The 14,740-nt window shown below is 40.7% G+C and overlaps 1 protein-coding gene across 1 annotated transcript in view; it reads right to left on the bottom strand.

The window, feature by feature from the left end:
- Positions 1-14,740, bottom strand: part of LOC149069963 (uncharacterized) — a 143,715-nt gene that overhangs the window by 18,687 nt on the left and 110,288 nt on the right. Inside the window, exons 5-9 of the mRNA XM_089249904.1 lie at positions 9,638-9,718; positions 9,373-9,527; positions 9,086-9,278; positions 8,510-8,962; positions 3,412-3,538 (exon numbers count right to left, since the gene is read on the bottom strand). Of these exons, the coding sequence (XP_089106030.1) occupies positions 3,412-3,538; positions 8,510-8,962; positions 9,086-9,278; positions 9,373-9,527; positions 9,638-9,718 (1,009 nt within the window). The remainder of the gene's footprint in view (positions 1-3,411; positions 3,539-8,509; positions 8,963-9,085; positions 9,279-9,372; positions 9,528-9,637; positions 9,719-14,740) is intronic.

Genomic DNA, 14,740 nt, shown 5'->3' with positions numbered 1-14,740 from the left:
CATTTGCCCATGCGAGAAACGGGCCTGATTCTATGAGTAGCTGTACAGGTATACCCAAACATTTGTAGGAACCATCCAATGTACCTGCACAGTGTTTTTTGACCTCAATGGATTTTTTCACTCAATTTACAGGTATAACTGAATTCCAATTTGTTAAAAATTCCCCAGAAGAATGTTCACATGGTACATGTGAGGTTAAGTATTAGGCATACCAGAATGATGTGCAGAAGTGGATTTAGGTTGGTTAAGGCCCCCATGCACAGAAGAAAATATTGCCCCCTCCTCTTTAAATTAGAAAAAGTAACATTAGGATTTTTAGGACCCCTCCGTAGTCATAGCTCTGTGGGCCCACAGAGAGCAGCAGGCCTACAACGATACAATTATTCAATCAATTACACTTTACTCAGAAAAATTGATGGCGGCATACAACACATAACCAAACTTCACGCCAGGTTCCCTACACATACTCACACATTCTAGCATGTACTAATTCGTTAGAAGTTCTGCAGAGGAATATGGAAGAGGCACATGCATAGTTTAGTAGTAGTAGGCCCGTCATTAAATCCGCCTCTGATGTGAACACACCAAACTGTTCAGGTTTGCCTATACAGGTAAACCTGAACGTGTGTAGCAAGCTTTAAAATTGAAATAACATGTTGAACACAACTGAAACCTAAATTGCATTAGTTAGAAACATTATATACTTGCCATGATGTTAATAAATGCTCAGGAAGTCTGCAGTGCATAGTGGGTTTGATAGAACTGAAATCCCTCAAGATTATATATTCAAGACTACAAGTAAAGACAATCATGGAGATATTCAAAAGAACACTGCTCTTATTTTATGCCCATCAACAGCATGTGTAGAGATAAGAATACAAAGTAAGGCTTTTTTTTTTATCCCATCTAAGATTAGTAGTTGAGTGGTTTCTAAAACCACACAAGGGAAAAATGAGATAAGAGAGCGAGATCATAAATTAAGAAACCCTCATGAGCAGATAACTCCCATCAAAAAGATTTCTTCATTCACTTATTGTTATCTACCACTGACCTTAGACATGATCATACATGAAAACTAATGACTGACAACTCCCATTCACTTTTAATAGAAGAAAAATTGGTAAAATGGGACTGGGGAAATATACAGGGTGCATGCAAAGTCCTGGACACATTTTATAAATTGTTAACAAATGAACCTTTTGACATATAAGTACAAACCACGTTTATCATGGTCTAGAGCAGTGATTCTCAACGTGGGTGTTAACGCCCCCTGGGTGCAGTAGAAGATACGGGTATAACATAGGATGGTTCCTATGGGCTAGATTGCATTGGAGGCGATGGGATAAATAAATTTCTGAAGGGGGCGATGGGACAAAAAAGGTTGGGAAACTATGGTCTAGAGCAGTAATTCCCAACGTTGGTAATGGAAAGTTCTAGAGGGGGCGGTAGAAGCTACGAGTATAACATAGGATCCCATGGGTTAGATTGCATTGGAGGGGGACGGGATGATGTGAGAAAAAATTTCTGAAGCGGGCAATGGGACAAAAAAGGTTAGAGGAAACTATGGCCTAGAGCAGTGTTTCCCAAACCTCTTGTTTTAACGCCCCCTTTATCAGAATTATTTTTCTCTCATCGCCTTCAACTCAAGTGAACCCACAGGATTCTATGTTAAATCCTTAGCTTTTATCGCCCTCCTGGACCATTTCTTTGTCCACCAGGGGGCGATAATGCCCACTTTGGGAAACACTGGTCTAGAGTTTTTATTTTTTACAAATTAAAAAAAAAAAAATTAACTCAATAGTTAAAATTTCACTCACAGGTGCTGCTGTAAAATGAAAAAAAAAAAAACTCAACATAATACTTAAAATGCAACAAAAACAGTACATAATTACTGTTTATGACATGGGTTATATAAAACTATTACATTTCAATATAAGCACCCTTTTTAGCTTTGACCACATCTAAACGAGTGAAAGGGTGAGAATGTTGAAATATGGTAGTGTTATACAACACAAAGTTGGTATAAACATTAATTATGCACTGTTTGTGTTACATTTTTATGTGTTATGTCTAATTTTGTTTTACAGTGCCACCTTTGAGTGAAGTTTGATCCTGTTTTTTTAAACCCTATGCTTTGGGAATAGTCCAAGGAAAGCTGCCCTCAAAACAACTGCGTAAAAAAAACTCCTTTTTTTCAGTTGCCTCTTGTGAAAGATAGATGACTCTCAAACTCATGTTTCAAATACAGTGATGCTTCTGCTATTGATGATAATTCATTCCGGAATCACATGTTAGCTGAAAACTTTGTAAGCCAAGTCGTTCGTTAGCTGGGTATCACTGTGCAGTAAAACCTGAGATGGACACTGAATGAGACAAACCTGTCTCTGACAGAATAAAAAATAGTCCCTTCATTGATTAATGGTTTTGTGTTTGTGTACCTTTATAAAATGGAAACTTGCCTTAAATATTATTTTAGTCCCTTGACATTCTGTTTTGTACAGGTTTCATTGTATAATACAGTCAAATAAAAAGGTGATCAAAGAGAATCTGGGTTCAAACCCACAATCACCAACAAAATAGTGATTGGGGGCAGGTAGGCAGTCACAGGCACTCTACCAATATTCAACAACACGTACAATCATCCCACATAGTACAAGCAAAGAGAATAGAGAGAGAAAAAAAAAGAAAAAATAGAAACTAGAATACATATGCGTACACCATCTATATATCATTAAGAACTTAATGTTAAAAAATTTCTTTGAAAAAAAAACCAGATCATCTCAGGATGAGGGAACTCGCTGCTTATCATCCCTGAGGAAGTGTAAATTGACAGCTTTTATATTTATCTGATGATGCACAGACTTTATCAACAATTTAGGGGGATGTGCCTAGAAATGTAGTGTTGTCAAGCGAACCCCACCTCCACGTGAACTAGAGAAAGTTGATAGTTTTTTTATCAGCAGGTATTCAGTCAGATTCTAGAAATTTGATATTTGTTTACAAAATGTGGAATTTTATATTTTTGTCATAATCTCAGGTTAATACATTCCAAAGGATAAATTCGAAAAAGAATTAAGAAAAATTTGACAAAGATGTTAGTGCAAAGATGTTTAGTCAAAGCAAATCCTCCAGGGATGATTTGCTTGGCATCATGGGATGGTTCGCTTGACATCATCCCTGGATGATTTGCTTATGCTAGTTATGCTAGAATAGTCCTGCTAACAGCCCTGCTTTGTTTATGCTAGAGAATACAGCGTAGATGAGAAAAGACACATTTTAAAAATTAATAACAAACTGACCAATCGATTGGTTAATTTGTTATTAACTTTTGAAACATGTCTTCTCATCTACGCTGCATTTTCTAGAATAAACGAAGCCCACAAAGAAAATCATAAAAGCACCAAAACATACCAGGCACAAAATTTTCCATGCATGCTTCTAATTCGTCATCTTTTGCATGTTTCATCGTGGGACTCAAAATCTCAACTTCCTGGTCAATGGCGTTGTTTTCAATTGAGATGTCGATTTCGTCTCTTTCCTGATGAGGATGGGAAAGAAAAATCAATACGAGAAAAAAGTAGCCTATATATCACATTTAGAATACATTAATTCATCATAATTCTACAAAATTAACCCCTTATGAGATATTGATGAGATATTTTGTCTAACTTGATGGCTTTTATTTCTGCAATTACAAGATATCTCGCCTCCTTAAAAACTTATTCCAACAATGCTGAGCCTAGAGAACTATGTAAGGCAGACTATTTTTGCAAACATGTTTTCAACCCCACCCTCAAACCTTTCGGATTAATGTCAGTGGGTGGAGTCAGATTTTCTTTGAAGTTTGATAACAGTAGAAAGACTTTTTCCCTCCTTCCCTTCGGAACGGTATTAGAAATGTGTGTACAGTATAAATGATGTAAACAGCCAGAGTATTTCCTCTTCCTTGGTTGTTTTTAATTATTCTTGGAATTGGAGGGGGAGAGCACTATCACTTACACAGAATCTGAAAAAAAAAATATTCTTTTCGGAAAAAGGTGAATCATTTTACGGAGAGGTTTTAATGATTGCCTCTGTGGTAGTTGGAATGGGGGAAATCAGTGAAATTTTGAAAACCGCTTAAAGGGTCAAAGCATTTATCTGCTCACATTCTGAAAAAATTCTAAAAATACAAGGCAATTTGGGGAGGTTTCACAATTTCAAATGTGGCAATTATGCAGATCAGTAAAATTTTAAAACTGCTTAAAGGGTTAAGGGTGTTGGGGACTTCCAGGCCAAGTGATTTTTCTGACGTCCTACCTCACAAATTTACTTGCTTACTCCTGAAATTTCAACCAGATCTCATCTTTGTTTGGTCTCAAGAAAAAGGGTCTATGGGCCCACGCGTTAAGACTGCCCTGCACTGATTATGGCACCCTGACAAGTTGGTTTTCAAAGCGCAAACTGGTCTAACTGACCTTACAACATTTAAATTGCATTTATAAGAATGTTCATTCATTAACAATATTTTTTGTAGAACACAGATGGCAGTACCTGAACACACACATGAAATTTACATAAATACACAGTTAGGTTCCAAAATAATTTTCTTGATACAGATAACTCTTTTGAGGCATAATTATTACAAATGGCTTCTTTAGTGATAGATTAGATCTACGTACAGTTTAAAAATATATATTAGAGTCCTGCCAGACTCATATATAAGGGATCATGCTTAGGCTGAACACATAATGAGGTGACCATGAGGTACGGAAGGGCATAATAGCCACTAAAGAAAACAATTATATTGTTTTGTTCTACATCTAACATACATGAGAGGAAGAGAAAGAAGCACACTCGACAAGGAGCGGAACTCGAAAAACATTTTCACATTAAAATGAGGATTTTTGCTATCTGCTGATTGGTCTGTTTTCCCCCTTTTTTCTCTCTCCCTCTTTTGCGGAGACATCACACCCTTTGCATATCAGAACCCCCACCCCTCTCCGGCTATATATTGTCTCTCTCTCTCTCTATCCTCCTCTTTTACTATGTGTGAACATCTCTTCCTCCATCCCACGTATTTTTTTCTTTCTAGTCGCAATTCTCTTACAGCTTACCTCTTCTTCACTCTACTATAACCACACCCTTACATAGGCATAAGGTTATTGGAATTATTGGAAGGGCTCAAAAATATTGGCGGGGGGGGTCTCTCTCTGAAACCCAATATTTCTACGGGTATTATGGAAATGGAGGCTGTGCTTGGATCCATTGGTCGACATAAGTTTTATTATTATTATTTATCATTATTATTTCATATATTTAGTTTTTCCAGTTTGCAACTAATTGCGGTAAAAAAAAAAAAAAAATCAGACAAGTACATGCATGCAAATCACATAAAATATTAATCATGAACAGTGGAACTGATTCTGAGCCCAATTCACAAGTAAAAGAAATCTGCCCAGGGCCCTAGAATTTAAAAAATATAATACAGTAAGACCTTGATATAACATGAAGCACTTTTACCATCACCCCACTTATAACATCAGTTTACAAAAGTCTCTGGAAGCATAAATAGCAGGTTGGACTTGTTATTATGCCCCCCCTCCCTATTATGGTCATTATGATCAGGCCCCGATTTCTGCATGGGCACTTGCCTAAGGTCTCATGCTTTAAGGGGGGCCTGCAAGTGAACTTTGAACTGCAAGTGATCTTTCAAATGAATTGCAACAATTTTCATCCTTGGTGCTGGTTGGTGACACAACGCCAAAAATGTTAAATAACGCGAGAGGTTTTGAAAAGACGTTCCCAAATGTTGAGACAGCATTGAATCATCATTAACATCACCACCAATATCAAACTGTGCTAGAGAAAGATCATATTAAGAGGGAGAAATCATCAGTTCGCTCTAATCTTTTACAAGAAAAACTGTCATCTCTTTAGCTTTATTGTGTATTGAAGCTGATATACACTGCTGGCCACCGTAAATGCAACTCCCTGAAGGAAGCATACAAATAATATGAAATTTACAACATGTATTAGCGGAGGTGAGATATGCAAATGATTAGAATTTCAGCGCAGACGCACATCACGCGCGCCTGTGGCGCCACTTCAAAGCGCTATTTAAGGCTTGGAGATTTCGACGATTTGAAGTACGGCAATTGTGTTTTTCTTGTGGTTTTTTTCAAAAAAACGATCAATTATGCCTCGTAGAAAACAGCGATCATCTTTTGATCAAGTATCCGAGTTCGACAGAGGAAGGATAGTGGCCTACCGAGATTGTGGATTATCTTTCAGGGAAATCGGTAGTCGTGTTGGACGAAACCAAACAACTGTAATGCGGATATGTGATCGTTGGATGCAGGAGGGTACGACGGACCGACGTGTTCGATCGCATCCACCTCAGTGCACCACTTCACGTGATGACAGGCGTATTGTGCGTATGGCAGTGACGGATCGCTCAGCCACATCACGAACCATAACACAGCACATTCAGTCTGTACCGCATCATCCAGTGTCTGCGCGTACCATTCGACGCCGTTTACAGCAGAGTGGTCTGTCCGCAAGACGTCCATTGCTTCGTCTACCCTTGACGCAGAACCACAGACGTCTCCGCCGCCAATGGTGCGATGAAAGAAGGATGTGGACGGCACAATGGAATGAAATTGTCTTTACTGACGAGTCACGCTTCTGTCTGCAACACCACGATGGTCGGATTCGAGTCTGGAGACACCGTGGAGAGAGGATGCTGAACAGCTGCGTTATGCACCGCCACACTGGTCCTGCACCGGGTATTATGGTATGGGGCGGTATTGGATATCACTCTCGCACTCCTCTAGTACGCATTGCCGGTACTTTAAAAAGCCAGCGCTACATCTCCGAGGTGTTGGAGCCAGTTGTCCTTCCTTACCTTCAGGGCTTGCCCACAGCCATATTTCAACAGGATAATGCGCGACCACACGTGGCACGCATTGTCCAAAGGTTCTTCGTCAATCGCCAGATTGAATTGCTTCCCTGGCCAGCTCGCTCTCCGGATCTTTCGCCGATAGAAAACATGTGGTCCATGGTTGCTCAACGATTGACCCAGATTACATCCCCAGCTGCCACACCAGATCAACTTTGGCAACGCGTGGAAGCTGCTTGGTCTGCTGTACCCCAAGAACACATCCAAAGTCTCTTTGAATCAATGCCGAGGCGTGTGGCAGCGGTGATCTCCAACAATGGCGGCTACTCTGGCTACTGATTTTGGCAGGAACCACACTTCACAGAAGTCTATAAATTTAATCATTTGATGCTTGGTCAACATGTTATCTACAGAATAAATATTGTTGCGATATCTCTTGTCTTTCTTGGTGTTGCAATTTGGGTGGCCAGCAGTGTAGCTTAAAAATTAGATTTTAATGACATTGTCAATAATTATGCTCATAGAAGAGCACAAAAACAGCATTTATTTTATGATATTTCGTGGAGAATTTTACATTACATTTCTCATTTAAAATAGTACATATCCTTTTTTTTGATGGGTTTACAAACATGTAACTATTTGCTTTTTGAGGTACCAAACCTCTTCAATTGCAGTCAATGATCTCTCCCATGTGTGGAGATACGGGGGGCGTGGGGGCATTGCCCCCTCCCAGCGTCAGAGGTGGAGTCGACTGATCTGATGTATATATGAATTGACATCGTGCCCCCCCCCCAGACTTCCAAGTCTATCTCCGCCTATGATCTCTCCCCTCAATATCTGTTTCGCCCTGGGCCTCCCCCCATCCAGTCAAACTCGGGCCCTTCTTGTGATGCCATTCTCACGATTTCCAGTGATGTCATACACAGGGCCACAGAGCACCTTCTCGGGGCTCCCTTAAAAAAAAATTTATGCAAAAATAAATGTAAAATTTTTGTGAGGCTCCCCATTCGGCTCGGGGGCCTGGTTACCCCAGCTTAGTAACAGCCTTGGTTATACCATCATTCTGACCAGGGCCTCTCCTTCGCCTCCTGAAGACATGTAAACAATTTATCAAGATGGATGTGGGCCAGTGAGATGCTATAACTGAGATTTGACTGAATCTTTGACCCTAGCCATGGAATTCGTCTAAAGTCTGATTCAAACAAGGGTTCTAGGGAAAGCAAAGTCTAGCACTGAATTGATTTAATATGCAATTTATATCAACCCATTTAATGTACGAGTATGAACAGGCCCATAACTAGGCTGCCCCCCCCCCTCCCCACACAAAGAAAAAGTACACTTACTGTGCTTATTTCTTGGAAATTTGGAGTTTCAAGAAAAAGTCTGCTGTTTGAAATAATTTGCAAGAGAGACTGAATTTCAACCAAAATGAGTCATCGAAAAAAAGGGGAGGGGCAAGCCCCGTCCTTTTCAAAGCATAGCCCTGTATAGGGGACCCCCAAGGAAAAAGTCTGCTCAGGGGCTGAGAGAAGGCATGCTACGGTCCTGAATATGAAGCAATTAGATTTAATATCAATTCAGGTCATGCACTATAAATGTTCTCTAAATATTCATTCACATTAATCTTACCAAATCATCATAGTGTAGCGATTTCTCTTTCAGTAATTGACCTCGCCTCCTGGGTTTCTCGGGTAATGTAGAACTTCTCACGAATTCCACCTCGTTCTCTTGAACTGCTTTATCTGGTCCTGATGAACTATCTTGACTCAGATCAGAAGCGCTGTCAGCTGTGTCATTCGGTCTATGGCCATCGCACAAACTTTCTAGTCCAGAATCAATGTTTCCACCAGTACTGCAGAAACCAGCATCATCCTCAGAAGAAGCTGTCTCTGTATCAGCAGTTGGTCCTTCGATATCAGAAGGCTCTGCGGATGAAGGTGCATTCTCTGCGTCCTTTGAGATGTACGAATGGTGAAGCATATCACTAGGTGACGATGATTGCTGAATTATGAAGTCATTTGAATTTTTGCGTGCTAACCAGGAAACGGGTTTCTTTGGCACTTTTGGTGGCTCTTTGTTTGGCTGCAAAGTGTACGGAAAATCGTGAATTATCAGATCCCTGATCAGGCATAAAATAATACAATTCGTTATTTCAATATAGAGAGAAACAAGTTTCACTCATTTCCTATATTTTCATCCACTTACCCTTTCAGAGACATGAGCATCACTATCAATACTGTCGGTTTCAGACGTCATGCCTTCACTAGTATCAGATCTAATATTTGACTGGTGGCTATCCAATGCTCCATCTTGTTCTTCGGGCTCAGGTGTACCACCTACCCCGCTGTCATCGCCATGGCTTATATACAGATCAAGGTTATAAGTTCTCTTGGTAGATCTTTATTCGGAAAAAATAATAATGCAAGAGTTTATATGATAACTTGATAACACATATCTTACAATTGTCATAGAAGGTAATTAAAAATATATACCTTTTCTCGACCATTTCCGAGAAGGTTTTGATTTTACGCTGCTGCTCCTTCAGTTGCCTGAACTGCTCTTCCTGCTCTATCTGACGCATCTCCTCTGCTCTCTGGATAACTTTCTCACTGACCTTCCTTCTGCGAGACTTCCAGTCATCTAAATTCTATAGACAAAAATAACATTTGAGAAGATAGTGAAGAGGGAATTAAAAAAAAACTAATATGGGGAAAAGACATTCATTCTCAGACATAAAAGTAGGGAGAAATCACTCACACATTGCCATTCTTCTTCGCTTTCTTTCAATGCTTCTTTTGTGATCTTGACTTCTTTGGCCAGTTTTATTTGACTTTCAGCCTGTTACAAAACACACAATCTGTGTAAATACAATAAATCCAATATTCCAAGGTATTAATCGTATAAAGTAAATCGTATTAACCATATAAAGTAGTTTTCCGGAAACTATAGTTTCATTGCGCCCTACTTCAAAAAGTTTTTTTCCCACATCGATTTCCCTCCCTTCAACTTAAGTCGATATAATCCAACCCAAAGGATCCTATATTATATCTGTAGCTTCTATCATTACCCCCTCCCGATGGCATCGGAGCCGGGGTGCTATGGGTGCTCCAGAACCCACGGACGGAAATTTGTAGAACGGGTCAGTGCATCCCCAAAATTGATTCAGGAATCGAAGTTTCGTAAATGAAACTCTGAATAAGCACCCACAGGTTCAAAAGAATTTTCGACTCCTCTGCCCCCCCCCTCCCGCAGGGCCGTCTTAAGAACATCAGGGCCCCCAGATCTAAGTGATTTTTTTGAGGCCCCTAAACATGGCACCTAATTGAAGAATTGCAACCAGATCTCATTTCTGTGAGGGCCCCCTGTTTTTCTGAGGCTCCTGGACCATGGCCAGATGTGGGCCCATGCGTTAAGATGACACTGTCATCCACAGGGCCACAACTTGGGGGGAGAGCCCGGTGCCCTAGGCACTGGACCAGTGGGGCGCTGAATTCTTTCTGTAATAACTTCAACATTACACCGGGCGCCAAAATTCGAGCTTGCCCCAGCTGACCAAGCATCTAGTTGCGATCTTAGCCATACGGACAATTCCATCGCCTCCCACACCCTCGGGGAGGGGGCGATGGAATCACCCACTTGGGACTATCGCTCCCTCGCCAAAAGGAAGAATTAGCGAAAACAAATAATGGGTCTCTCCTAAGGCCATAACAAGCGAGGGAAGGGCCTTTCCCTCTGGTCCATTGGCGTACCCAAGGAGGGGTTCCCCCCCCCCTTGGGTAGACAATTTTTTTTCGAGGTAATAAACTTACACGCCTTCCCGAAAAAAAATTATTTCCCCTTTTGAACTAAGAAAATCCTGCGTACACCTATGCTACCCCCCTCCCCAAAATAAATTTCAAGCTAGGACCTTGTTCTGTTTCGTAAAATACGGGAAGTCTCGTCATCATCATGACATTTTACTCTAATTTTGTTCCACCCGAGCAGCATCGTAAGTAGGAGTTCTTTGGGAGAGAGCCCCCTCCCTAGCATACGCCAGTGCCCCAACACATCGCCATGGATCCGCACTTAACCATGATTTCCCCTGGGCAAAATCACTCTGAGGGGGGGGGGGGAGGCCCTAATGAACTGAAAGTACCTGCTTATAAATTCATACTCTCTTGAAAAATCACAATATCAAATCTCTTTATAACGTCCCCTCATGCACTCGAGGCCTCCGGGGAGTACTCGGGTGGGTCTATGTATTAAGATGACACTGATTATAACCACTCCCCTTCCTCCCTCCCAGGCCTGATCATGAATTCCAAAGCATTCCAATAATAATTAATTTTCGCTGAACTCACAAACAACTTCCAGACACGAAAACGCCTCCAGAAATATCAAAACAGAACGGAATCGCTAGAAACGCATTCTTCATGATCAATGCAGTAATTATAATAAGCGTATTAGAAACCTGTCCGAAAAAAAGAAGTGAGACATGTCACGAGAGTAAATGGCCCGAGAAATGCGACATCTAGTGTGACTAGCACATTTATTTATTTTTCTTTAAAAAAAATGATTCCACTTGGCATAAGTTCATAACACGTGTTTTCCCTCGAGGTGATTCATCCTCTTGAAATTATTTTCAATTTTTTTTCCCCTCATAATCGATCAATTGAAACTTTCACCGGGGTAAAAAAAATTACCCAATAGTACACAACATTAACTACTGTAATATATAATTCATCACTATCAAAAAAAAGCATTTAGTAATTGAAATTAAAGCCCGAATGTCCGTCATAGCCGCAATACACGAGCATTAGAGTTGGATTGGAAAGAAAGTTCTTTGTAATGATCTTTTCATCTTTTTTTGCAAGGGAAGTGGATTTTTTTTCCGTATTCAATGACGGATGAATATGAATAGCAGGAAAGAATCAATCGAGAATAGACATAATGGTGATGCATGTAGAGGTATTAACTCTATTGCATATAGTTATTAGGAAGGACGATGTTACGAATGGTCAGGAATGTCGTTTAGGACAGCGTCTGAAATGAAAAGGAGGAGTGAATTTTGACTTCCTTTCATCCATGATTACACATATCTGGCCTGATTGTGTCAAGAACTGACAAACAGATTTATTAAATCAAAACGCTGAACGATAAGACGACTCTTATTTGAGAAAGACTCACAAGAACTCCTTGTCTGATACAAGTATTTCTTCCAAAGAAAAGAAAACAAGCTTGAGTGATCACGTGACTTAATCTTTCAAATTACTTGCAGTTTCTCAGGGTGATTATAAGAAGAGACCGTAAATTGATCGAACTAATTCAAAACTGTCAGTGAAAGTCAAATACAGTAGTGTCTCGATAATTCGAGGTGAACGGGACCGCGACCATCTCGGATCACTGAAAACAGAAAGCGACCTCTCAGAAAGATGGAAGGTTACTTACACGAATGGATTTTACTCACATGAAGACATACGTTGAAGTTAAAGATTGAACACAGGCACTTATTCGATGTTCTAAACTTTATTTTAATTGTAATAACTGTTGTTTTGCATTTGGACCTACGTATTCGTATTTACTACTACCAGTTTTGTTCTTAATTCAATATAGATTAGGACTGCAAAGACCCACGACTTCTTCATAAGTGAGACTGTCAGGGGGGGGGGGGGCCTCCAATCCTGGGGGCCACGATATGAATGCTCATTGTTATTTGCACTGTAAATTCGCTATAGAGGGAGCAGCCCGAGAAAACCTTTAGTCTGTGGGTCCACTAAAGACCCCCAGCTTGGAAAATCAATACCCCCCCCCCCCCCGTCAAACAAACAATATACAAACAATCCGTATACTTATTCGAAAAAAAGGAGTATTATAAAGCGATTCTGCGAAAATCTCAGCATCTCGGATTATCCGGAACCTCGAACTTGAGACTTGCGTATCCTGAAGTCATTTGATTCGATAATTTTCGTCCCACCATGGTCATTTCATGCACACGACCGACGGCTGATGAGATTAAGACACACGATTCATAATGGATTCCGAACGGCTTTTCTTCTTCCACACAAGTGGAAGCACTGAGTTTTATCAAGAAATGAATCGCCATGAATGAACCAGTTTCAAACACCGAAATCGCTGAACGATATCTAAGACAACGATACCCAAGTTGTGGTACGTGACGGACCATTCAGTGATACACGAAAATTAATCTGCAATGGCGGAAAAAAAACGAGCAAATGATATAACCCAAGATATGAGAGATTCGTCACTACCGGGACTCGAATCCGGATCCCTCGAATGCCGGTTGAGTGCTCTACCAACTTAGTTACACTGACAGAATATTTCTCCTTTAGGGCGCATATAAAAGAGCTCATATTAGAACCTTCCCATGCATTTCAAGAGATACGCAGGCCTCATTCACATGGCTATTATTCTCATTCTATGCATTTCGTCAGGGTCATGGAGGCCTTCGCATTTCTGAAGGAAGGCAAGCCTCATACGCATGCCTAGGTTGTTAACAACCTACGTATTCCTAGGTTTACGCAAATATCTTACGAATTTAAGCGTATACGCAAGTATGTCCAGAGGTAAGCACTCATCTTGCGCATTTGTGATCGTACGCAAGCCTCACACGCATGTTCAAGGGTGAATGAACAATCTAGGCATTCGCAAGCATCCCTTGGATTTCCAAGGAAAGGCAAGACTTGTCAAATGCTTAACAAACAACCTACTCATCTCCACGCGTACGCAAACATTCTAAGGATTTCTAGGAGGACGCGAGCTTCGTACGCATGATCACAGGTAACCAAGCATTTCTGTGGGTATGCATACGCAAGGCTTACCTCTGAAGAAAAGAGAGCCTTATACGCATGTCTCGGAATTGAAAACATCCCACGCATTTCTAGGAATATATTCCAAGGGCTCCATACGGCCTTTGGCCCATTTCTTGAGATACGCAACGCACGCCTCTAACGAATTTCTAAGGGTACAAAATCCTCCCACTTTTTTTAAGGTGTATAAGTATTTGAAGCAGTGAAAGCCAGAACTCTGCCACCGGACTTGCATAGTTACCGAAATCTCTTCCAGTCCAGCTTCGGGCAGAGTCCGATGTATTTGAAGCACAAAATTTAGGGATTGGGTCACCTCATTAGGTGAATTTCTTTAACTAGATGAGGTGGTTTAATCGAAAGGCAAAAAAGACTGAACATGCAATGAATATGCTCATATATGTAACATCAAATTCGCTACCTTTTGGACATGGAAATGTTTCCAAGTCATCAATCCAGTTTGAAAGACAGTTTTGCTCCTACAAGAATAACGTGGTTTAAAGATTCCTGAAAGGAGAGATGTGTGTGCAGCTCAATTCTTTTTCTTCTCTCCGGAAAAGTAACGTTTTTCGCAAGTACGTAATCCAAATCCAACCTTTTCACCCACAAGATTCGATAACCCGAGGGGGCCCAGAGCGAGCGAAAAATGATCTGGATTCCGTAGGGAGGGCCATTAACAAATAAAAGGTGAATGGCCAGAAGAAAAGAGCAAAAACGATCGTCGCACAATGAATAGAGCAATAAACGCTTGAAAGAGCCTCGGTCGGTCGACCCTATTGTCTCTCTTACATATATTGTATTTTGTTTTAACTGAAATGAAATCAGCCATTAAGTGGCGAACGGGTATCGTATTTTGGCTTGAGCGGAACGCCTTCCGATGACAGAAAACGAGTTAGAAATTCAAGACAATGACAGCCGAAAATTTTATCAACAGTTGAATGATGACCACCGTTGAAAATTTTCCGTCCGGCTCGGAAGGGCTAATGCTCAGAGTGTATAGCTACCAGCACGTACCACATTTTACAAGCGAACCGTCGATCCTAGAGGCATAATTCCA

The sequence above is a fragment of the Pholcus phalangioides genome, unplaced genomic scaffold, assembly GCF_987345545.1.
Source record: "Pholcus phalangioides strain wild (caught in Gottingen) unplaced genomic scaffold, Ppha-v1.0 ptg000022l_1, whole genome shotgun sequence".
NCBI classification, from domain to species: Eukaryota; Metazoa; Arthropoda; class Arachnida; order Araneae; family Pholcidae; genus Pholcus; species Pholcus phalangioides.
Note: the sequence above shows the minus strand (reverse complement) of the source record. Positions and strands in the feature narration are given on the sequence as shown.